The sequence below is a fragment of the Rutidosis leptorrhynchoides genome, chromosome 2 (genome assembly GCF_046630445.1).
Source record: "Rutidosis leptorrhynchoides isolate AG116_Rl617_1_P2 chromosome 2, CSIRO_AGI_Rlap_v1, whole genome shotgun sequence".
Lineage (NCBI taxonomy): Eukaryota > Viridiplantae > Streptophyta > Magnoliopsida > Asterales > Asteraceae > Rutidosis > Rutidosis leptorrhynchoides.
The window spans coordinates 496,051,201-496,076,995 of NC_092334.1; the positions used below are offsets into that span (position 1 = coordinate 496,051,201).

A 25,795-nucleotide genomic window follows, 5' to 3' on the forward strand; every position below is an offset into this window, starting at 1 on the left:
TTGTTTTGCTTAAGTCTTTTAACCTCACGATCCATTATTTCGAAGGGTTCTTCGATGAATTGAAGTTTTTCGTTGATTTGAATTTCGTCTAACGGAATAGTGAGATCTTCTTTAGCAAAACATTTCTTCAAATTTAAGACGTGGAAAGTGTTATGTACAGCCGCGAGTTGTTGAGGTAACTCAAGTCGGTAAACTACTGGTCCGACACGATCAATAATTTTGAGTGGTCCAATATACCTTGGATTTAATTTCCCTCGTTTACCAAATCGAACAACGCCTTTTCAAGGTGCAACTTTAAGCATGACCATCTCTCCAATTTCAAATTCTATATCTTTTCTTTTAATGTCGGCGTAGCTCTTTTGTCGACTTTGGGCGGTTTTCAACCGTTGTTGAATTTGGATGATCTTCTCGGTAGTTTCTTGTATTATCTCCGGACCTGTAATCTGTCTATCCCCCACTTCACTCTAACAAATTGGAGACCTGCACTTTCTACCATAAAGTGCTTCAAACGACGCCATCTCAATGCTTGAATGGTAGCTGTTGTTGTAGGAAAATTCTGCTAACGGTAGATGTCGATCCCAACTGTTTTCGAAATCAATAACACATGCTCGTAGCATGTCTTCAAGCGTTTGTATCGTCCTTTCGCTCTTCCCATCAGTTTGTGGATGATAGGCAGTACTCATGTCTAGACGAGTTCCTAATGCTTGCTGTAATGTCTGCCAGAATCGTGAAATAAATCTTCCATCCCTATCAGAGATAATAGAGATTGGTATTCCATGTCTGGAGACGACTTTCTTCAAATACAGTCGTGCTAACTTCTCCATCTTGTCATCTTCTCTTATTGACAGGAAGTGTGCAGATTTGGTGAGACGATTAACTATTACCCAAATAGTATCAAAACCACTTGCAGTCTTTGGCAATTTAGTGATAAAATCCATGGTAATGTTTTCCCATTTCCATTCCAGGATTTCGGGTTGTTGAAGTAGACCTGATGGTTTCTGATGCTCAGCTTTGACCTTAGAACACGTCAAACATTCTCCTACGTATTTAGCAACGTCGGCTTTCATACCTGCCCACCAAAAATGTTTCTTGAGATCCTTGTACATCTTCCCCGTTCGAGGATGTATTGAGTATCTGGTTTTATGAGCTTCTCTAAGTACCATTTCTCTCATATCTCCAAATTTTGGTACCCAAATTCTTTCAGCCCTATACCGGGTTCCGTCTTCCCGAATATTAAGATGTTTCTCTGATCCTTTGGGTATTTCATCCTTTAAGTTTCTCTCTTTTAAAATTCCTTGCTGCGCCTCCTTTATTTGAGTAGTAAGGTTAGTGTGAATCATTATATTCATAGATTTTACACGAATGGGTTCTCTGTCCTTTCTGCTCAAGGTGTCGGCTACCACATTTGCCTTCCCTGGGTGGTAACAAATCTCAAAGTCGTAATCATTCAAAAATTCAATCCACCTGCGCTGCCTCATGTTCAGTTGTTTCTGATTAAATATGTGTTGAAGACTTTTGTGGTCGGTATATATAATACTTTTGACCCCATATAAGTAGTGCCTCCATGTCTTTAATGAAAAAACAACCGCGCCTAATTCCAAATCATGCGTCGTATATTTCTGGTCGTGAATCTTCAATTGTCTAGACGCATAAGCAATTACTTTCGTTCGTTGCATTAATACACAACCGAGACCTTGCTTTGAAGCGTCACAATATATCACAAAATCATCATTCCCTTCAGGTAATGACAATATAGGTGCCGTAGTTAACTTTTTCTTCAACAATTGAAACGCTTTTTCTTGTTCATCCTTCCATTCAAATTTCCTCCCTTTATGCGTTAATGCAGTTAAGGATTTTGCTATTCTGGAAAAGTCTTGGATGAACCTTCTGTAGTAACCAGCTAGTCCTAAAAACTGGCGTATGTGTTTCAGAGTTTTCGGGGTTTACCACTTTTCAACGGTTTCAATCTTTGCTGGATCCACCTGAATACATTCTTTGTTCATTATGTGACCGAGGAATTGAACTTCTTCCAACCAAAATGCACACTTTGAAAACTTAGGGTACAGTTTTTCCTTTCTTTACAACTCTAGCACTTTTCTCAAATGTTCTTCGTGCTCTTGGTCATTCTTTAAGTAAATAAGTATGTAATCGATGAAAATAATGACAAACTTGTCAAGATATGGCCCACACACTCAGTTCATGAGCTCCATGAACACAGCTGGTGCGTTAGTCAATCCAAACGGCATAACCATAAACTCGTAATGACCGTAACGCGTCCTAAAAGCAGTCTTCGGAATGTCATCCTCTTTCACCCGCATTTGGTGATATCCAGAACGTAAATCAATCTTCGAATAAACAGACGAGCCTTGTAGCTGATCAAATAAGTCGTCGATTCTCGGTAATGGGTAATGGTTCTTGAGGGTAAGTTTGTCCAACTCTCGGTACTTGATACACAACCTGAATGTACCATCTTTCTTCTTGACAAACAGAACAGGAGCTCCTCATGGTGATGTACTTGGTCGAATGAAACCACGCTCTAAAAGTTCCTGTAGCTGACTTTGTAATTCTTTCATTTCGCTGGGTGCGAGTCTGTATGGAGCACGAGCTATTGGTTCAGCTCCTGGTACAAGGTCTATTTGAAATTCAACGGATCGATGTGGGGGTAATCCCGGTAATACTTTCGAAAATACATCGGGAAATTCTTTTGCGACGGGAACATCACTGATGTTCTTTTCTTTAGGTTTAACTTCCTCGATGTGTGCTAGAATGATGTAACAACCTTTTCTTATTAGTTTTTGCGCCTTCAAACTACTAATAAGATTTAATTTCGCGTTGTTCTTTTCTCCGTACACCATTAAAGGTTTTCCTTTTTCACGCATAATGCGAATCGCATTTTTGTAACAAACAACCTCTGCTCTCACCTTTTTTAACCAGTCCATGCCAATTATTACATCAAAACTTCCTAACTCGACTGGTATTAAATCAATTTTAAACGTTTCATCCCCCAGTTTAATTTCTCTCTCCCGACATATATTATCTGCTGAAATTAATTTACCATTTGCTAATTCGAGTAAAAATTTACTATCTAAAGGCGTTAATGGGCAACTTAATTTAGCACAAAATTCTCTACTCATATAGCTTCTATCCGCACCCGAATCAAATAAAACATAAGCAGATTTATCGTCAATAAGAAACGTACCCGTAACAAGATCCGGGTCTTCCTGTGCTTCTGCTGCATTAATATTAAAAACTCTTCCACGGCCCTGCCCATTAGTATTCCCCTGATTCGGGCAATTTCTAATAATGTGGCCCAGTTTTCCACATTTATAACAAATAGCGTTGGTATTACTTGCTCCGACACTATTCGTTTCGGCATTACTTGTTCCGACATTATTTGTTCCTTTAGTTCTGTTAAACGTTGGTCCGTAGACCTCACACTTTGTCGCGCTATGACCATTTCTTTTACACCTGTTGCAAAATGTCGTGCAAAACCCCTGATGATTTTCTTCAAACCTATGACATGGCTATTTTTGGTTTTTGTTGCCGTTATTGTTATTGAGGTTGTTGTTGTTGGGATTGTTATTGTTGTTGAAACGATTGTTGTAGTTGTTGTTGTTGTTGGGATGTTTGTTGTAATTATTGTTAGGATTGCAGTTATTGTTGCAGTTGTTGGGATAGTTGTTGCGATTGTTGTTGTAATTGTTGTTGTTGTTGTTGTACTGGTGACTCTTATCATCGTTTTCCTCCCACTTCCTCTTGAGTTGTTTCGTGTTGGCTTCTTCGGCCGCCTGCTCTTTAATTCTTCCCTCAATCTGATTTATGAGTTTATGAGACATTTGACTTGCCTTCTGTATAGAAGCGGGCTCATGTGAACTTACATCTTCTTGAATCCTTACTGGTAACCCTTTTACAGACGCGTCGATTTTCTCTTCTTCATCTTCGAATGCTCTCGGACACAATAGGCACAACTCTGTGAATCGTTGTTCATATGTGGTAACGTCGAACCCTTGTGTTCGTAACTCTCTAAGCTCTGCCTTGAGTTTATTGACTTCGTTTCTAGGACGGTACTGCTCGTTCATCAATTGCTTGAATGCCGACCATGGTAGTGCGTAAGCAGCATTTTGTCCTACCTGTTCAAGATAGGTGTTCCACCACGTTAATGCAGTACCTGTGAAGGTATGCGTAGCGTACTTAACTTTGTCCTCTTCAGTACACTTACTTATGGCAAACACCGATTCGACCTTCTCGGTCAACCGTTTCAATCTAATTGGCCCTTCGGTTCCATCAAATTCCAAAGGTTTGCAGGCAGTGAATTCTTTGTAGGTAAATCCTACACGATTTCTTGCGCCGTTAGCTGCATTGCTAGATTCAGAGTTATTGTTGGTATGTAGCGCAGCATGTACCGCAGCTATGTTTGCAGCAAGAAAAGTACGAAATTCCTCTTCACTCATATTCATGGTTTGTCGAGTAGTCGGTGCCATTTCTTCAAAATAGTCAACTGAATCGAGTTAATCATACAGAATATTAAGAGTAGTCAATAGTATTTCGTAGCATAATATGAACTCATTTATAAAAGCTTTTTCTTCATATTAGCGTTTTATAAGTTTAAATTCGAGTACTACCTACCCGTTAAGTTCATACTTAGTAGCTAATATACAATTCAACTACTACAATTCCATATGAAAAACTGATTATAATAATATATCACATACAAATATTCTTCAAACTTACAACTTCGCTATATTACATATAATATGAAATATATTACACTTTGATACAGGACAGTTTTGAAGATAAATCTAGTTAATACGCAAGTTGTTCAGCAAAGGAAATAAAGACACGTAATTCATAAGTCCAGAAACAAGTCATGCATTCCGGTTTTACTAAGACGACTTCCCATCCTTGGTCTTGTGGAAAATAACCATTATGACCATTGACTAGGCAGCATGTTGTAATGTCGTCAAAAGGACGAGGGTTTCGTAATGTCCAACAGCCCCGTAATAATCTAAAAACCTTGTTTCTCACCCCAACTACTGAATCCGTCACTTGTGGAAAGGTTTTATTTAAAAGTTATAACCCGATATTCTTTTTCTCACTTTGGTAAGAAGCGAACATCACTAACCCGTAAGTATAACATGCTTCTTTATGTTGCATGTTTGAAGCTCTTTCTAACTCGCGAAATCCTATGTTGGGATATGTTGAGTCAAAATAGGTTCTTAACCCGTAGTGTAAAATTGCATTTGGGTTCCCCACATTTAATGCTTTAAAGAAAATACGGCGTAACTTACGGTCTCCCCAATGTGATATACCCCACCTATCAAAGGAAAGCCTTTTATAAACTAAGGCATTTCTGGAAAGTCTTTCAAATGTTTGACAAGTTAATTTCGCCATAACTAAATGTGCTGATGAACTCTGACCGGCTCTAGACAAGATTTCCTCAATCATATCCTCTGGTAGGTCTTCTAAAATATTCGATTGTCTACCCTTAACGTCCATTTTGTTTTTATACTGTAAAATAAACAAGGATTAGATTCATAAAAGATAATTAACAAACAATACAAGCAATTTTTACATAGAACTTAAACGTACAAGCACACTATAATACATATAATACACAACATGATTACAACTCCCTAATCTGAATCACTGGTTTCTTCTTCTTCGGACTTGGTTCGCTTTCCTAATTTTCCAGGGATATATGGTGTTCCTCTAATACGAGCCGTCATTTTCCACAATGGTTTAGAAAAACCTGGTGGTTTAGAGGTTCCCGGGTTATTGTTACACTTTAGGAAATACAGATGTTGCCGATACATATAAAGCTCATCGGGGTTGGAATCGAGTTTCTCTATTTTTATACCTTTTTCCTTATTATTTTCTTTTGCTATATTAAATTGGGTCGAGGTGATTTCTATAACATCATCGGAATTCTCATCGGGATCCGATTCATCGAAAAATTGGTAATCTTCCCAATATTTTACTTCCTCGGCAGAAACACCATTGACCATTTTTAACTTTGGTCCGTTGGTTGAGGATTTTCTTTTATTTAAACGATTTACTGTAGGTATCACTATTTCTTCCTCCGGAACCTCTTCTTCTTCTGGTTCCTCCTCTTCCGATTCATCCTCTTCTGGTTCCTCTTCTTCCGGTTCCTCCTCTTCCGGTTCCTCTTTGGGAATTTGTGAATCTTCCCAAAATATATTCGACTCTTCATTATTATTAGGTGAATCAATAGGATTTGTACTAGAGGTAGACATCTATCACACAATATCAAACACATTAAGAGGTTAATATATCACATAATATTTGCATGTTAATAATATATAGTTTCCAACAAAAGTGTTAAGCAATCGTTTTTAAAGAAAACATGGTCGAAGTCCAGACTCACTAATGTATCCTAACAAACTCGATAAGACACACTAATGCAAATTTCTGGTTCTCTAAGACCAACGCTCGGATACCAACTGAAATGTCCTGTTCATATTGATTATAAACATTCCATATTAATTGATTTCGTCGCGAGGTTTTGACCTCTATATGAGACTTTTTTCAAAGACTGCATTCATTTTTAAAACAAGTATAACCTTTATTTTATCGATAAAGGTTTAAAAAGCATTACGTAGATTATCAAATAATGATAATCTAAAGTATACTGTTTACACACGACCATTACATAATGGTTTACAATAAGAATATATTACATCAAAAATAAGTTTCTTGAATGCAGTTTTTACACAATATCATACAAGCATGGACTCCAAATCTTGTCCTTATTTTAGTATGCAACAGCGGAAGCTCTTAATAGTCACCTGAGAATAAACATGCTTAAAAAGTCAACAAAAATGTTGGTTAGTTATAGGTTTAACCTATATATTTATCAAATCGTAATAATAGACCACAAGATTTCATATTTCAATATACATCCCATACATAGAGATAAAAATCATTCATATGGTGAACACCTGGTAACCGACATTAACAAGATGCATATAAGAATATCCCCTATCATTCCGGAAAATCCTTCGGACATGATAAAAATGAATTCGAAGTACTAAAGCATCCGGTACTTTGGATGGGGTTCGTTAGGCCCAATAGATCTATCTTTAGGATTCGCTTCAATTAGTAGATCGGTTTACTAATTCTTAGGCTACCAAGCAAAAGGGGCATATTCGGCTTCGATCATTCACCCATATAATGTATTTTCATTTACTTGTGTCTATTTCGTAAAACATTTATAAAACTGCATGTATTCTCATCCAAAAATATTAGATTTTAAAAGTGGGACTATAACTCACTTTCACAGATTTTTACTTCGTCGGGAAGTAAGACTTGGCCACTGGTTGATTCACGAACCTATACAAATATGTACATATATATCAAAGTATGTTCAAAATATATTTACAACATTTTTTAATACGTTTTAATGTTTTAAGCTTATTAAGTCAGCTGTCCTCGTTAATAACCTACAACTAGTTGTCCATAGTTAAATGTACAGAAAAAAATAAATATAAATTTTCTTGGATCAATCCATGACCCAGTGTATACAAGCCTCAGGCTAGATCACAACTCAAACTATATATATTATTTTGGAATCAACCTCAACCCTGTATAGCTAACTCCAACATTACTGCATATAGATTGTCTACGGTTGTTCCAAAATATATTATATAGATGGGTCGATATAATATGTCAAAACATTGTATACGTGTCTATGGTATCCCAAGATTACATAATATATATATTAGAATACATGAATAATACAATATAAGTTTGTTAAGTTATGATTTGTATAGTATTGTTACAATATTTTCCGTAGCTACAACAATCAAAAAAATATCCAATTTTGTTTTACCCATAACTTCTTCGTTTTAAATCCGTTTTGAGTGAATAAAATTGCTATGGTTTCATATTGAACTCTATTTTATGAATCTATACAGAAAAAGTATAGGTTTATAGTCAGAAATATAAGTTACAAGTCGTTTTTGTAAGAGGTAGTTATTTCAGTCGAAAGAACGACGTCTTGATGACCATTTTGAAAAACATACTTCCACTTTGAGTTTAACCATGATTTTTGGATATAGTTTCATGTTCATAAGAAAAATCATTTTCCCAGAAGAACAACTTTTAAATCAAAGTTTATCATAGTTTTTAATTATCAAACCCAAAACAGCCCGCGGTGTTACTACGACGGCGTATGTCCGGTTTTACGGTGTTTTTCGTGTTTCCAGGTTTTAAATCATTAAGTTAGCATATCATATTGATATAGAACATGTGTTTAGTTGATTTTAAAAGTCAAGTTAGAAGGATTAACTTTATTTACGAACAAGTTTAGAATTAACTAAACTATGTTATAGTGATTACAAGTTTAAATCTTCGAATAAGATAGTTTTATATGTATGAATCGAATGATGTTATGAACATCATTACTACCTTAAGTTTAGTAGGTAAACCTACTGGAAGTGAGAAGAAATGATCTAGCTTCAAAGGATCTTGGATGACTTGAAAGTTCTTCAAGTAGGATCATGACACAAAAACAAGTTCAAGTAAGATTTTTACTCGAATTAAGATAGTTTATAGTTATAGAAATTGAATCAAAGTTTGAATATGATTATTACCTTGAATAAGAAAGATAACCTACTGTAAATAACAAAGGTTTCTTAATCTTATATGATTACTTGTAATGGATTAGAAAGTTTGGATGTAAACTAGTAAACTTGAAAGGATTTTCAAAGTGTTCTTGAAGTGTTCTTCCTAAGATGATTATAGCTTGATTCTTGAAGTAATTTTTGATGAAGATTATGATTAGCTACTGGAAAAATTCTTTCATAAGTGTGGGTGTGTGTTGAGAGAGAATTAAAAAGAGAATTGGAAGTGAAATGGAGTGAATGATGAGTGGTAAGTGGTGAGTGGGGTTAAAAGGAGTTCTAGTTAGTTGACTAGTTCATGGTAGAAGTTAAAATTGATTAGTCATACATGACATAATCAAGAGTGGAATCCCATGCTAGTTCCTATTGGTATATACCCACAGTAAGTACGTCTAGAAGCTGTGTATAATACGAGTATGAATACGACTAGAATTCTTGATAAAAAAGAATGGGAATGTAATTGTACCCATTTTCATTAAGTATTAGTGTTTTGATATATGTATTGAAGTCTTACAAAAGTATATTAATACATATAAATACACTACATGTATATACATTTTAACTGAGTCGTTAAGTCATCGTTAGTCGTTACATGCAAGTGTTGTTTTGAAACCTTTAAGTTAACGATCTTATTTAATGTTGTAACCCATTGTTTATTATATCTAATGAGATGTTAAATTATTATATTATCATGATATTATGATATATTAATATATCTTAATATGATATATATACATTTAAATGTCGTTACAACGATAATCGTTACATATATGTCTCGTTTCGAAATCCTTAAGTTAGTAGTCTTGTTTTTACATATGTAGTTCATTGTTAACATACTTAATGATATATATAATTATCATTTTATCATGTTAAATATAGTGTAACAATATCTTAATATGATACATATGTATTTAGTAAGACGTTGTAATAACGATAATCGTTATATATATCGTTTCGAGTTTCTTAACTTAGTAGTCTCATTTTTATGTATATAACTCATTGTTAATATACTTATGGAGATACTTACTTATCATAATCTCATGTTAACTATATGTATATCCATATATATATCGTCATGTCGTTTACAAGTTTTAACGTTCATGAATCGCCGGTCAACTTGAGTGGTCAATTGTCTACATGAAACTCATTTCAAATAATCAATTCTTAACAAGTTTGATTACTTAGCATGTTGGAAACACTTAATCATGTAAAAAATCAATTTCATTTAATATATATAAACATGGAAAAGTTCGGGTCACTACATAAGACTCCGCTAAATTTTAATATAAGACCCCGTATACAATTGAAGTTTATGATTTTTGTAACAGTCCAGAGTTTCTAGGATAGTGCGTGCCGCGCACTCATGCCAGGTGCGCCCCGCGCACACCTCTCGAACAGCAGGGGTTGTTTTTGGTAAATTTTGTAAATGTGAGGGCCTTTTGTGTGAAGTCCGATTTATTGGTTAATACTTGAAGATTCCAGAGATCTCTTGGTCATTCCACTATTTAATATTTAAACCTAAAAGAAATTGGAATTGGGAGTTTTGGATACAACTTGAACTTAAATCTCCAATATTAAGAAGTTGATTGGCAAGAAGGAGGGTGCCCTAGGATCAAGTTGGCAATTTATCTTCTATTTCTCTTCAACTTGTAAGAAACCCAATTCTTATTATTTGAGTTTTAGTTAGGACTTTAGCTAGTTACTTCAATTGGGATGGTTTTAATTTATAATCTAGTGTTTTTATGTAACTACAAGATGGTGATGTATAGTTAAGGTCAAGATTGGGGTTTTGTTGTAAAAACCCTAATTTGGCAAAGAAAGACTTAAATCTTTCATGGATAGACTTTTGAAGAAAGTTTAATAATTTAATAAGGTGTATATGATTATATCTAATTTGTAAGTTGTTACATATGATTCCTTTTACCATTAAAAATTACTTTGATTAAAAGATAATAGTTAGTGTTGAGTTACTAAAAGTTGTAGTTAAAGCTTGAAGGTGTCAAAGAGGGTTGGGTTAAATTAGTGTATAAACGGAAGTGTGTAGAAGCATACTCTCTTATGTAGAACAAGAAGTAGAATGAATACTTAAATTATAACTTTGAATATATGTATAAATACGTGAATAGGTCACTAAGGAGCTTGGTGGTCTTGTGATCTTCGCTTAATAAAGTGTGAATTGGAGTTACATCCCTTACAAGGTGAGTATAAAATTAGTAAATAGGTCACACTTTGTTGATTGCTCGTGGGCAATCGGTGACGTGTGATTTTGGATGGGGATTATATCCCACTTGTTATTAGTTGACTAGTGAAAGCTAGTCATGTAGGTGACAATAAGCCTTGTGCGGTTGTCACAAATGTGTTAGGCTACGGATCCTTTATCAATATTTTGCATATTTTATTTATATGCGTAAGATTTCCAGAAAGAATTGTGTTAGTTTTATTTACTTGTTTTATGCTCACTAAGCATTGCGCTTACTCCTTTATGTGGTATTGATGTTGTAGGTGAAGTAGTTGCTAGTACTAAAGGGAAGGAGAAGTTTTGATGCAATAGTTAGAAGACTCATCTTTTGGTAAGTGGAGGTTCCGGTCCTAGACTCCGCGAAGATTATTAAATTGAAAGCGTAACGCCCGTTTTGTGTAATATTATGTAAATGTTATGTTTTTGGTCAAGGAACTTAATGGGCATGTACATTAATTTAGTAAAATAAACGTTAACGTTAAAGTAATAAAATTTTATTGGTTCTGTCTACCATGACATGTGTTAGTGGTATTAAACAAGGGTTTACAAGTACTGAGTACCAGGGTTCGTAAACTGCAACAGAAATATCTTGTTTAGTCGTGCGCGCCGCACACGTATTGGAGTGCGCTCCGCGCACAGAAATTGATCAGAAACTTTGTAAGTCTGAACTTTGTGTGCGCACCGTGCAATCTTAAGAAGCGCGCACCGCGCACTGTTCACCGTTTTTTAAAAAAAAAAATTCAGGACGTTTCAATTTTTTTTAAGGTAAACGGCTAATAAAATTTCCATCAAATATATAGAATTTTTTTTTAAACTCCGCAATGTTTCGATCATAGATTCGCTACTGGATAAAGTATTGACATTTTATTCAAACCTACACTTTATTTTTTTTAATAAAAAGAAATTTAGTGTATATATATATATATATATATATATATATATATATATATATATATATACATATATATGTATATATATATATATATATATATATATATATATATTATCAGTGAAAATTTTTAAATTACTCTTTTCGTTACAATTTAAATATTCGCCACAAAACTACATACGAAGTATTTTATTTAGAATATTTAAAGATGCAAACATATACACATAATTTGAAACCTATGAAGTATAACTTAGTCTAAATAAAATTTTCAGACTAAGAGACGATGAAAATTAATATACGAATCAGTGGGCCTGTGGGGCAGGCGGGTGAAATCAGTGGGCCTTCTCGGCCTGGTTATCAGCGGCTGTCGAACGAGGAGGCTAATTGCCTTGAGGTTCTTTTCTGTGATAATGAAATATGGGATGCAATTCAAGAATGCGGTAGTTCTAAAGCACCCGGGCCCGACGGATTTAATTTAAACTTCTACAAAAAATATTGGGGCATTATCCGTGGCGACCTTGTTGAGGCAATCAATGCGTTTTGGGAAAATGGGGAGATCTCAAAGTGTTGTAATGCTTCGTTCGTGACCATCGTTCCAAAAAATTCGGATCCTAGCTCTTTCAATGATTACCGGCCAATAAGCTTGATCGGTAGTTACTATAAAATATATGCTAAATTGCTCTCAAACAGGCTTCGGAAGGTGGTTCCTAAACTCATCGGGTACAAACAAAGTGCGTTCATAAAAGGTAGGAATATCTTGGATGGTGCGTTAATTGCGAATGAAACACTAGATTTCTTAACGCGTAAACGTATCAAAAGTCTCGTCTTCAAAGTTGATTTTGAGAAGGCGTTTGATTGTTTGAGTTGGGAGTTTCTTATGGAAGTCATGGAGTTCATGGGATTCAGTGTTAAGTGGAGGAAGTGGATATTAACGTGTCTAAAGTCGGCATCGGTTTCTATACTCGTTAATGGATCACCTACAAATGAGTTTAACTTGGAAAGAGGAGTAAGACAAGGGGACCCTCTTTCACCGTTTCTATTCATTCTAGCGGTGGAAGGTCTAAATGCTCTCACTAAAAGCGCGGTCAATTGTGGTATGTTCTCGGGTGTGGAAGTTGGAGGGAATAGTGTTTACATTTCTCACCTCCAATATGCGGATGATACCATTTTTTTTGTTGGGAAATGGAGTGAATCTAATATCCGTAACCTCATGAAACACCTTAAATGTTTTGAGTTAACTTCGAACATAAAGTCAACTACCGTAAAAGTAACCTATTCGGTATCGGGGTGGATAAAGTTGATGTTGAACATATGGCCAACTATTTTGGATGTAACATGGGTACATTGCCATCTATTTAACTCGGGCTCCCAATAGGAGCTAAATTGAGTAAATTAGAGTGTTGGAAACCAGTTATCGCTAAGTTCGAGAAAAGACTTCCGGATTGGAAGGCACATTCGATTTCTTTTTGTGGACGCTTGACCCTTGTTAAATCGGTATTAATTAGTCTACCATTGTATTATTTCTTTCTCTTTCGTGCCCCGCCTTGTGTGCTAAAAAGGCTTGAGAGTGTAAGACGTACCTTTTTTGGGGCGGGTCGAGAAACGTTTCTAAGATTGCTTGGGTTAAATGGGAAAAGGTTCTCTTACCTTTGGGGAGGGTGGGTTAAATTTGGGTTCTTTAAAAAGAAAAAATCTTGCTTTGATTGGCAAGTGGTGGTAGAGGTTTAAAACCGAACCCACTTCCTTGTGGGTCAAAGTTATTTCGAGCATTTATGGTTCTTCGGGTGGTTTGGATTCGTGTAATTATCTTCACGGTCTATCTACTACTTGGGCTAACTTTGTTAGAACGGGTGGTATGGTAGATTCTCTTGGTTTGCATTTCAGGGACTCGTTTAGCAAGACTATTGGGATTGGTTCCTCAATTTCATTTTGGAATGAGGCATGGTTATGTGGCGTACCACTTAAAGACAAATTCAAAAGATTACATTACTTAGAGGTCTCCAAAGATGTTAAAGTGTGCGATAGACTTGTGTGGAATGGTTCGAAAATCACAAAAAATTGGTGCTGGTCGAGGACCCCTGCTAGACGTGCTGATTCAGAAGTGAAGGAGCTTAAGGAGCTGCTGTTCGCGTGCTCGTTAGACCCTTCAAAGTGTGATTCATGGGGCTGGAAACTAGATGGTAACGGGCTGTTTTCTACTAAAAAGCTTACTAGTTTGATCGACAGCAAACTTATAATTGCAGGTACAAATGTGGTTGAGACTGAAGTGTCCCATTCATATCGATTATAAACGTTTCATATTAATTAATTTCGTTGCGAGGTTTTGACCTCTATATGAGACGTTTTTCAAAGATTGCATTCGATTTTTAAAACAAACCATAACCTTTATTTTATCGATAGAGGTTTAAAAACATTCCAAAGATTATCAAATAATGATAATCTAAAAATATAGCATTTTCACACGACCATTACATAAAGGTTTACAATAATATTACACAACAACTTAAGTCTTCGAATGCAATTTTTAAACAATATTATACAAGCATGCAGACTCCAATCCCGTCTTTATTTAGCATTCAACAGCGGAAGCTCTTAATAATCACCTAAGAATAAACATGCTTTAAATGTCAACAAAAATATTGGTGAGTTATAGGTTTAACCTTTATATTTATCAAATTGTAATAATAGACCACAAGATTTCATCTTTCAATAACATGCAATCTGCATAAAAATCATTCATATGGTGAACACCTGGTAACCGACATTAACAAGATGCATATAGAATATCCCCATCATTCCGGGATATCCTTCGGACATGATAATTTCGAAGTACTAAAGCATCCGCAACAATGGATGGGGCTTGTTGGGCCCAATAGATCTATCTTTAGGATTCGCTTCAATTAGGGGCCAGTTCTCTAATTCTTAGATTACCAGGCTAAAAGGGGCATATTCGGTTTCGATCCATTCAACCATATAATGTAGTTTCATATACTTGTGTCTATTTTGTAAAACATTAATAAAACTGCATGTATTCTCATCCCAAAAATATTAGATTTTAAAAGTGGGACTATAACTCACTTTCACGTATTTTCACTTCGTCGGAAAATAAGACTTGGCCATGGGTTGATTCACACACACACACACACACACACACACACACACACACACACACACACACACACACACATATATATATATATATATATATATATATATATATATATATATATATATCAAAGTATGATCGAAATATAATTATACCATATTTTATTACATTTTAACGATTTAAGTTTGTTAAGTTGACAGTTCAACGTTTGTAGTCCACAAATAATTGTCCACAGTTAGTAGTACAGAAATAAATTAATATATGTTATCTCGAATCAATCCACGACCCAGTGTATACAAGTCTCAGACTCGATCACAACTTAAAGTATATATATTATTTTGGAATCAACCTCAACCCTGTATAGCTAACTCAATCATTATCGCATATAGAGTGTCTATGGTTGTTCCAAATAATATATATAGATGACGTCGATATGATATGTAAAAACATTGTATACGTGTCTATGGTCTATCAAGATTACATAATATATGTTAGAATACATGTATAATACAATATAAGTTAGTTAAGTTATGGTTAGTATAGATTTGTTACAAAGTTCACGTAGCTACAACAAGCAAAATTCTCCAATTTTTTTTTACCCATAACTTCTTCGTTTTAAATCCGTTTTGAGTGAATCAAGTTGCTATGGTTTCATAATGAACTGAAATTTATGAAACTAAACAGAATAAGTATAAGTTTATAGTTAGAAATACAAGTTACAAGTCATTTTTGTAAGAGGTAGTCATTTCAGTCGAAAGAATGACGTCTTGATGAACATTTTGAAAAACATACTTCCACGTTGAATTTAACCATGATTTTTGGATATAGTTTCATGTTCATAAGAAAAATCATTTTCCCAGAAGGACAACTTTTAAATCAAAGTTTATCATAGTTTTTAATTATCTAACCCAAAATAGCCCCCGGTTTCACTACGACGGCGTATGTCCGGTTTTACGGTGTTCTTCGTGTTTCCAGGTTTTAAATCATTAAGTTAGCATATCATATAGATATAGAACATGTGTTTAGTTGATTTTAAAAGGTAAGTTAGAAGGATTAACTTTTTTTGCAAACAAGTTTAGAATTAACTAAACTATGTTCTAGTGATTACAAGTTATAATCTTCGAATAAGATAGTTATATATATATATATATATATATATATATATATATATATATATATATATATATATATATATATATATATATATATATATATATATATATATATATATATATATATATATATATATATATATATATATATATATATATATATATATATATATATATATATATATGAATCGAATGATGTTATGAACATCATTACTACCTCAAGTATAGCAGGTAAACCTACTGGAAATGATGAGAATATAACTTGAGCTTCAAAGGATCTTTGATGGCTTGGAAGTTCTTGAAGTAGAATCATGACACAAAAACAAGTTCAAGTAAGATTTTCTACTCGAATTAAGATAGTTATAGTTATAGAAATTGAATCAAAGTTTGAATATGAGTATTACCTTGAATTAGAATGATAACCTACTGTAAGTAACAAAGGTTTCTTGATCTTAGATGATTACTTGGAATGGATTAGAAAGCTTGGAAGTATACTTGCAAACTTGAAAGTATTCTTGATTTTATGAAACTAGAACTTATAGAATTTATGAAGAACACTTAAAACTTGAAGATAGAACTTTAGAGAGTTCAATTAGATGAAGAAAATTGAAGAATGAATGTGTTTGTATGTGTTTTAGGTCGTGATATATGGATTAGATATAAAGGATATGTAAGTTTATTTTCTTGTAAATAAGTCATGAATGATAATATTTTTGTAATCTTGCTAAATAATTCATACTAGATTACAAAGAATGGTTCCCACATGTTTGATGAATCATTAAGGGCTGCTAAGAGCTGATCATTGAAGTGTATATACCAATAGTATGTACATCTAGGAGCTGTGTATTGTACGAGTACGAATACGAGTGCATACGAGTAGAATTGTTGATGAAAATGAATGAGAATGTAATTGTAAGCATTTTTGTTAAGTAGAAGTACTTTGATATGTGTCATGAAGTCTTTCAAAAGTGTAACAATACATCTTAATACATTACATGTATATACATTTTAACTGAGTCGTTAAGTCATCGTTAGTCGTTACATGTACATGTTGTTTCGGAACGTATAAGTTAACGATTTCGTTAAATGTAATTAATCCCATTGTTATTATATCTAATGAGATGCTAAATTATTACATTATTATGATAACATGATGTACTAATATATCTTAATATGATATATAAATATTAAGACATTATTACAACGATAATCGTTACGTATCGATATCGTTTTGAATTTCTTAGGTTAGTAGTCTTGTTTTATGTATAAGGTTCATTGTTAATATACATAATAAGATATTTACTTACCATTTCATCATGTTAAACATATATATATATATATATATATATATATATATATATATATATATATATATATATATATATATATATATATATATATATATATATATATATATATATATATATATATATACATATATAATATCATGTCATATACAAGTTATAACGTTCGTGAATCATCGGACAAACTGGGTGGTCAAATGTTAACACAAAATCCGTTTCAATTAATCAAGTCTTAACAAGTTTGATTGCTTAACATGTTGGAATCATTTAATCATGTAAATATAGTTTTCATTTAATATATAATCATGGAAAAGTTCGGGTTACTACAGATACAGCGCGTAACAATCTTATACCCAAAAAAAGTAGAGGTTTTTATATGGAGAACAAGGAATAAAAGGTTACCGGTCCTATTGGAATTAGATAAGAGAGGAGTCGAATTGCCCTCGATTTGTTATCCTCTTTGTGATGGCGATTTGGAGTCGGTCGACCACTCTCTTATTTTTTGTAAGTACGCGTTTGATGTTTGGTGCAAGGTTTTCAAGTGGTAGAACATGAATGTGACTACCTCATTAAGCATTAACGAAATGTTCCTTGGGAATTTGTGTACATCTATGTCGGCATTCGGTCAAAAAATTTAGCAAGCGGTTTTATGGTCGAGCGGTTACCTTATTTGGAGTAATCGGAACCAAAAGGTGTTTAAGCAAAAGTGTTGGAATCCCCCTGTGGCGTTGTGCGATATACAATCAAATTCATTCGAATGGATTGCGAAACGTTACAAATCAAAGACTATCGATTGACACTCTTGGCTTCATAATCCACAATCTTTTCTTTGTATTTAGGATGCTAAACAACTTGTTATAGCATTTTGTGCGACTTAATTGCTGTAAATTTGAAGTGATTCTTGTCACAATTGTAAAGGAATCATAGTATGTATATTTGAGTTTATATACTATATTGTTTTTCTAAAAAATATACGAATCAACAGTATTCGAGGTTCACAAAGTTATACGGAGTATGTTTCAACAGTTTGGTGGAATTTTGAATGCATAAATGACATTAAATATGTATATAATATAATATAATACATCTAGTGGGCTTTGATGAACCAACAATACAAAGAGCCATTTTGGTCTATCTATAAAATACAATGTACACATACATATACACTAACATTCCTTCGTAAAATTATCAAAAGGAGAAATCCGTACGTTCAAAGTGGAACGAAAATCAGTGAATAGAGATGTTGGAAGCCCCATGGTGAAGTTACCAGCATATTCTATAATAGAAAGAACACGTAGAACTCAAATGTTACAGTAAAAGAAACCGAAACAAATCTAGGGCAACGGATATACATCAAGCGGCAGGAGATCGGGGCAGTACAATGGTAACAACAGACAGGATTGCTTTGTGAGATCAAACAACTAAAGGTTAACATCTTTCATGATTTTCAACTTCCTGGAATCTTGGGAAGTCCCTGATTTCTGGAGATTCTTCAAACAACATGGTGGATTACGAGATGTGTATTTGGAAAGAAAGAGATTGCAAAACGGGCAAAAATTTACGTTCATAAGATTCGAAGGGGTTAATGATGTCAATTGCTTGCTGCGCATAATTAACAACATCATGATAGAAAAGTGGCCACTAAGAGCTTTCAAAGCAACCAATAGAAATCAAGACGATGGTGTTAAACAAACGGCTAGAAATGTCATAGGTGTACATATGGATCATGAAGCCTGAGAAGCTAATAAGGGTCTAAATAAGATGGCGGTAGTTGGTGTCAAAAACCCCCCCATTAATACAAATAGCTTTACATAGTGCAGAAGGTATAACGAGGTTGCGGGTAATAAGAATAACACTGGAAATTGTCAATGGGTAAGAAAACCTACCATATAAGAAGATACTCCAAATTCGGTCAGGTCGAAGAACGCGAAAGGTAATGAGAAGGAGAAAATAGTCATTCTAGATGATAACACCAATAACTTGAAGGTACTCAATAAAGCCATTGTTGTTATGGTAAAAAACATGGAGGTATTAGTCCAACTTAGGTCTATATGTGATGTTGAAGGGCTAAGAGATGTTGATATTAAATTTTTGGGAGGGCTGGATGTTATGTTAATATGTGGCACAGATGCAATGATGAATATGATTCTTGAAGATGAAAGTCATAGTATTATAAAGTGGATTACTGATATTAGAAAATGGGACATGACAATAAAAAATCATGGCCGCCTCACTTGGCTGTCTATAATTGGGGTACCCATTTCATGTTGGGAAGAATCCACCTTCAGGAAGATTGTATCATGGTGGGGTCCTATTTTTGATCTTAAAAACTGTTCGTTACAAGGGGATCAAAATCTAACACATGGTCGAGTTCTGGTGAAGACCATGGGTCCAAATCTAATTCGTGAATTAATTATGGTAAAAGCCAATGGAGGTATCTTTTATGCTAATGTCATTGAAGATCCAAGAGATATCTTTCAAGTTGAGGAGGATAACAGTAATGACAGTGAATGAGAGACCCATAATCTTTCAGTCAATGATGAAGATTGCAACTTTCGTTCCACACCGGAAACTCACGGTAATCCGGCAATGGATGAGATTACCAAAACGGTGGCTAAAGATAGGGTTGAAGACCAAGGGTCCAGATGCATGGGGACAAGTGAGAGTTTCAGCAAAGTCGATGATACAATTAATGATAATAATCATGATGTTGAAAAAGATTACGACGATGGTAATAATGAGGGATCGAAAAAATACCGAAGGCGCAAAAAAGAAAAGGAGACGAAAGATCGGGGTTTAGATATGGATAAAACCCATATTTGGACATGTAGAAGTTTGGGCCTAATAGTATTGAAAAATTAAAGGGGGAAACAGGTGGACTAGATAATGATTTTGGGCCTGAAAGAAATAATGTTGAAGGCTTGGATTCTTGTCTTGGACCCAAAGCATATAGTGGGACAAAAAGAAATAATAAATCAACCAGTATATCATTTGAGGAGTGTAGGGATAATCTTATTGTCGATTCAGTTCAATTAGAATATAATTTGTCAACACAAAAATCATCGAAACCCCAGAGTGAAAAAGCTAATCAATCAAGATCTGAGAAAGGTAAAGTGGCTGCTGCTAAACGTTGTAATTCAATGGATACTATTTGGAGAAGGGAGGTTAGTTGGCGAGCCTCTTCTAGACTTCTTCGCCTTAAGAGTATTGCTCGGAGTGTTCATAAGATCCAGAAGAACATAATGATGATTTCGAAATCAAAATCAAAATCTAAAAGTGTTGATTCACGATCAAAGTGTAAGGGTAGAAAAGACTCAAAATTTAATGGGCAAAAGAAAAAACCCAATAAAGCTCCTATGGATAGTGAAGGTAGCATAAACCATCATGGTTTTGGTGAATTATTAGGCCATCAATGGGAAGGTACAAGTTAGTAATCGAGTAAATATTTATTCGGTACGTTTTCTTTCTTATAATAGTTTTATCAATTAATATTCTTGGGTTGAAGTAGGTTGGGAAGATAGGTTGGTGTGAAGCTTAGTTTCTAATTTGAATCCGTATATTGTCGTGATGCAAGAAATAAAGTGTGATATTATTGATGATAGATATGTGGAATCGATATGGGGTAATGCAAATTACAGATACATTTAGAAGGCTGCAGTTGGAAGGTCAAGGGGTATGGTCTTGATTTGGGACACTAACATGTTTCAGGTGGATCAAGCGGTAGAAGGGTGTTATGCCCTAGCAATAAAAGGTAAGCTAAAGGGAAAATCGAACGATGTTATTATAGTGAACGTTTATGGACCTCATGAGGATGATAAAAAATGTATCTTTCTCGAAAGCCTAGTAAACCTCATGAAGTTCGATAATGAGGATTGGATCCTTTGTGGTGACTTTAATGAGGTCCGACATGCGGACAAAATGAGGAATTGTGAGTTTGTGCAAAGAAGAGCAACAAGGTTCAACCGTTTTATTACAAGGTTGGATCTTTTAGATTTGCCTTTAGTCGGGAAAAAGTTCACGCGAATATTTGATAACGAGAAATTTTTTTAGCAAATTGGACAGGTTTTTTGTTTCCAATTCGTTGCTACAACAGTTGAGTGATTTATCAGTAATGGTGCTCGACAGGAAATTTTCTGATCAATGCCCATTGTTACTTGGATCCAAAACTATTGACTACGAGCCTAAACCTACTAAAGTATTCAATAGTTGGATTAACAAAAAAGGGGGAAGAGGAGATTGCAAGTAAGACCTGGATCATAGAGGTTAATTCACGCAGGCCTGATACTTGTTTCAGACTGAAATTAAAAAAAAGCGTAAAGTTGGCATTGAAAGCGTGGAGTAAGGAGCAATTTGGTAACTTGGATGCTGAAATTGAAAAATCCAAATCAGAAGCGTGTTCCTGGGAACAGATGATGATAACAGAGTTATTAATGAAGTCGAAAATGGTAAATGGTTGGAGGCCAGGCGAGTTTGGTTAGAGAAAGATAAGGTAAAAGCTATCATGCTCAAGTAAAAGTCAAGATCGAAATGGATCGCAGAGGGGAAGAAAACACCAAATATTTACATTCCTTGATCAAAAGAAGGATCAACAAGAACTCTATCCGAGGTCTACACCTCAATAGTGTGTGGGAGGAAAACCTGTCACTTGTGAAGAAAGAGGGTAATAGAAATTTTGAGCAGGCCTTCAAAGAAACTTGTGCTCAATGTCCGATACTACCTGAGAGGGCAGGAAACTTTATTTCAACTGAAGAGGCAAATGAACTAGAAAGAAAATTCTATGAACAAGATGTATGGGCTGCGGTTAATGGTTGTGCCGGGTCGAAGGCTTCGGGACCCGATGGGTTCAAATTTAATATTTTCAAAAAGTTTTGGAGTATAATAAATTGTGATCTTATAAGAGCAATTGATTGGTTCTGGAAAATAGGGGAGATATCATACGGTTGTAATGCTTCCTTCATGACATTGATCCCTAAAACTAATGATCTGACTGAGCTATGCCATTATCGACCGATTAGCTTGATAAACAGCTACTATAAGATCGTTGCTAAGCTACTTTCCAACAGGATTCGTGGAGTGCTACCTAAAATTATCGAAAATGAACAAAGTGCTTTCCTTTCGGATCATTCAATTTTAGATGGAATTCTTGTTCTAAATGAAAGTGTTGTGGATCTAAAGAGAGGTAGAAATAAGAGTTTTATCTTCAAGGCAGATTTTTCAAAAGCATTTGATAGTGTCAACTGGAAGTTTTTAATCAGGATGTTAAAATTCATGGGTCTTGGTCAGAAATGAATTAAATGGATTGATGATTGTCTCATGTCCGCGTCTGTTTCAATCCTCGTTAATGGCTCTCCTACCAAAGAATGTAAACTAGGAAGAGGCATTAGACAAGGTGATCCTTTATCTTTCTGTTTACTATTGCGGGGGAGGGTTTAAACTTGATAATGAAGGAAGCTATCGATAAAGGATTAGTTTATGGTGCGAAAGTTGGCAAGGAAAAGATCCCGTTATCACATTTACAGTATGCTGACACACTATTTTTATTGGGGATTGGTCCAAAAGGAACATCAGCAACGTTATGAAACTTCTTATGTGTTTTGAGAACGTACTGTGCCTCTGTCCGAGATTGGTTCTATGGAAAATCTTTTCGGCTGCAAAGGTGATAATATTCTATTCTCTTATCTAGGGTTACCGGTAGGGGCCAAAATGAATAAAACAGATGATTGGGGACTGGTAATTAAGAAATTCCAAAAAGACTCTCGGTATGGAAATCTAGAATGATGTATTTCGTGGGACGTTTGACACTCACTAAATAGATTCTAAATAGTTTACTAATTTACTACTTCTCTACGTTTCGTGCCTCCTCATGTATTATCATATTGCTTGAAGGTTTGCGTCGTAATTTTTTTTGGGGCGGGTCGGGTGAGGGTCACAAAATGTCATGGGTCAAATGGGATTCCATACTCTTGTCTTATGGGGATGGGGGGTTTAAATATTGGGTCATTAAAGGCAAAAAATTGGGCTCTTTTGGGGAAATGGTGGTGGAGGTTCCGTACCGGAACCGATGCTTTTTGGGTAAAAATAATCAAAAGTATTTACGACCGGGGGGGGGGGGGGAATTCGAATCACAACCAGATTGGGATTGGGCTCTCCCCATGGAAAGACATTATAAAGATTGGGAAAGATATATCTAAATGTGACTTTAATTTTAACAATTCATTTGTAAGAACTATTGGTGAAGGTAGGAATATTTTGTTTTGGGAGGATCATTGGATTGTAGATCAATGATTTAGAGAAAAATATACAAGAATTTACAGGTTGGAAGAGGTCAAAGATGTCAAAGTATGTCATAAAGTTTCATGGGTTAATTTGATCCCGACACTGAGATGGCAATGGAGCAGGGTACCTTACGGGAGAAATGAAGATGAATTAAATTCAATGGTCCAGGATATAGCTGGTTCAATTCACATAGACGATGCAAGAGATGGATGGAAGTGGTCAGTTAGTGATGATGGTAAATTTTATACTAAGGAGCTAGCTGGTATACTTTGACAAAAAACTACATGGGCAGAATACTGGTGCAATGGAAACGGGTCGAAATAGACTTCTACCTCAATCACTCGGCATCTTTGTATGGCGGGCCAAGTGTAGAAGACTTCCCGCAAGAGTGGAACTTGATAATCACGGTATAGATCTACATACGGTTCGATATCCCATGTGTGATGAAGACGTGGAATCAACAGATCATGCAGTAGTTATATGCAAACACACATTTGAGGTGTGGGAAAGAGTTTACCATTGGTGGAATCTAGGGAACTTTTCATCTACAAGTGTAAATGAATTGTTCAATGGCGAATGTAACAACGTTAGCGGGTTGAATGGAAATCTTTTATGGCAAGCCTTCGAATGGGTATGCGGCTATTTACTATGGAAGAATCGTAATCAAAAAATATTCCATAATATATCGCGTCCGAACTCTACACTCTTTAATGACATTCAAGTGAAAAGCTATGAATGGATTAAAAAGAGAGGAAAAAAGTTAAACATCGAATGGCATCAATGGCTGATAAATCTGGCATCTTTCGGGAGTAATGGTAGCGTTCAAGCAGGAGTGTAATAAGTGGCTTGGAATCATTTAAGTTTAATGTACATAAGTTTAGATTAGTGTTAATATTGCTTGTGATGAAGTTGTGTAAATGCTAGGCAAAATTGCCACAGTCATCTTTTGTTTGAATATATAAATTTCTTTGGCTTTAAAAAAAAAAAACTCAAATGTTACCTAAAGCAACCTGGCCACGAACAAAATGGATGTCAATCTCGATGTGTTTTGTCCTTGGTGTTGTACGAGATTCGAAGCCATGCATACTGATATTGGCTAAAAAGTCAAGTTTTCACCCCGGTATTAAGGCCCAAAAACAATAAATTTTCGAGTTTTATCGGCAAAATACCCGCTTCATTGGTTAAAATTGAAGATCAAGTAATTACGAAGACGGTACAAAAAGAATCAAGAGAATCGGAGCTAAAATGAAGATTCTAGAGCGAAAATGGTGAAAGACAAGAAATCAAGTTATGATCCAGTGAATTCAGCAAACCAGGGCAAACCAAACGGCTTACCACAATGGAAAACGGCTTGCCATATGGCCAAGGCAAATGGGCACAAAAAAAGGGTGGCCTGGTCAAACGGCCCCTGCAAACGGGCTGCCAAACGGCCTGCCAGCCGTTTGCAGGCAAATTTTACTCCTATTTTAAGGGTCTTTGTCATCCATTTTTACACACACTTCAATTCACTTCTTTCTCTCTCTTTCTATAATATTAGTCTTATTTCTCTCTCTTTCTATAATATTAGTCATACTTTCAAGGTCTTCAACTCCGTGTGGGAAATCTATACCCAGAGAAGAATGCCGAAGATTGTATTAGGAGCGGTCTGGAGTCTGAAGTTGTCACTTTTGTATTTGGAACTCGTTTAATCTACTGGTACTTCTATCCTTTATCTTTATATAATGTCTTCCATTATTATGTTTTGTGATGTTGTTGCCACAATTAGCGAGTAGTTATCTTTAGTTAGACGTAACAATTCATTCTCTCATCTTGAACCAGACCGAGTCAACATCGCCACCTACGTTACGAAGCAGATAGCACGTATCTTCCATGAATCCACAGATCCAAGTTTCATATTTAAAGCTAGATGTCTGGAGATATACTTAAAGACAGTGACATTAATTCTTGGGTCATGACTGCTTTTCACTTCTTTTTAGCTTCGCTTGTTGACCAATCTGTGCAAAGCTACAGACTCCTACTGTGGAAATCACCATTATGAAGATTTTGAGATACTGAAGATACAATTTCTGACACTATTTGAAGACCTCCGAATTGAGCATCCTATCAGAGAGATAATCACCACCAGCACTGCCTCAATGATTGACATTCATGGGTCAATCAGCAGAGCCGTGGATCATATTCTCATCGGACTTCAAGATTTATCACGAGCCGAAATTGAACACTACCT

At 35.0% G+C, this 25,795-nt stretch overlaps 1 protein-coding gene across 1 annotated transcript; it reads left to right on the top strand.

Annotated features, from left to right (window-relative positions):
- Positions 1-23,872: 23,872 nt before the first annotated feature.
- Positions 23,873-24,406, top strand: LOC139889474 (uncharacterized). Its single transcript, XM_071872424.1, has one exon. It carries the CDS (start codon positions 23,873-23,875, stop codon positions 24,404-24,406), a length of 534 nt encoding a protein of 177 aa, XP_071728525.1.
- Positions 24,407-25,795: the final 1,389 nt, after the last annotated feature.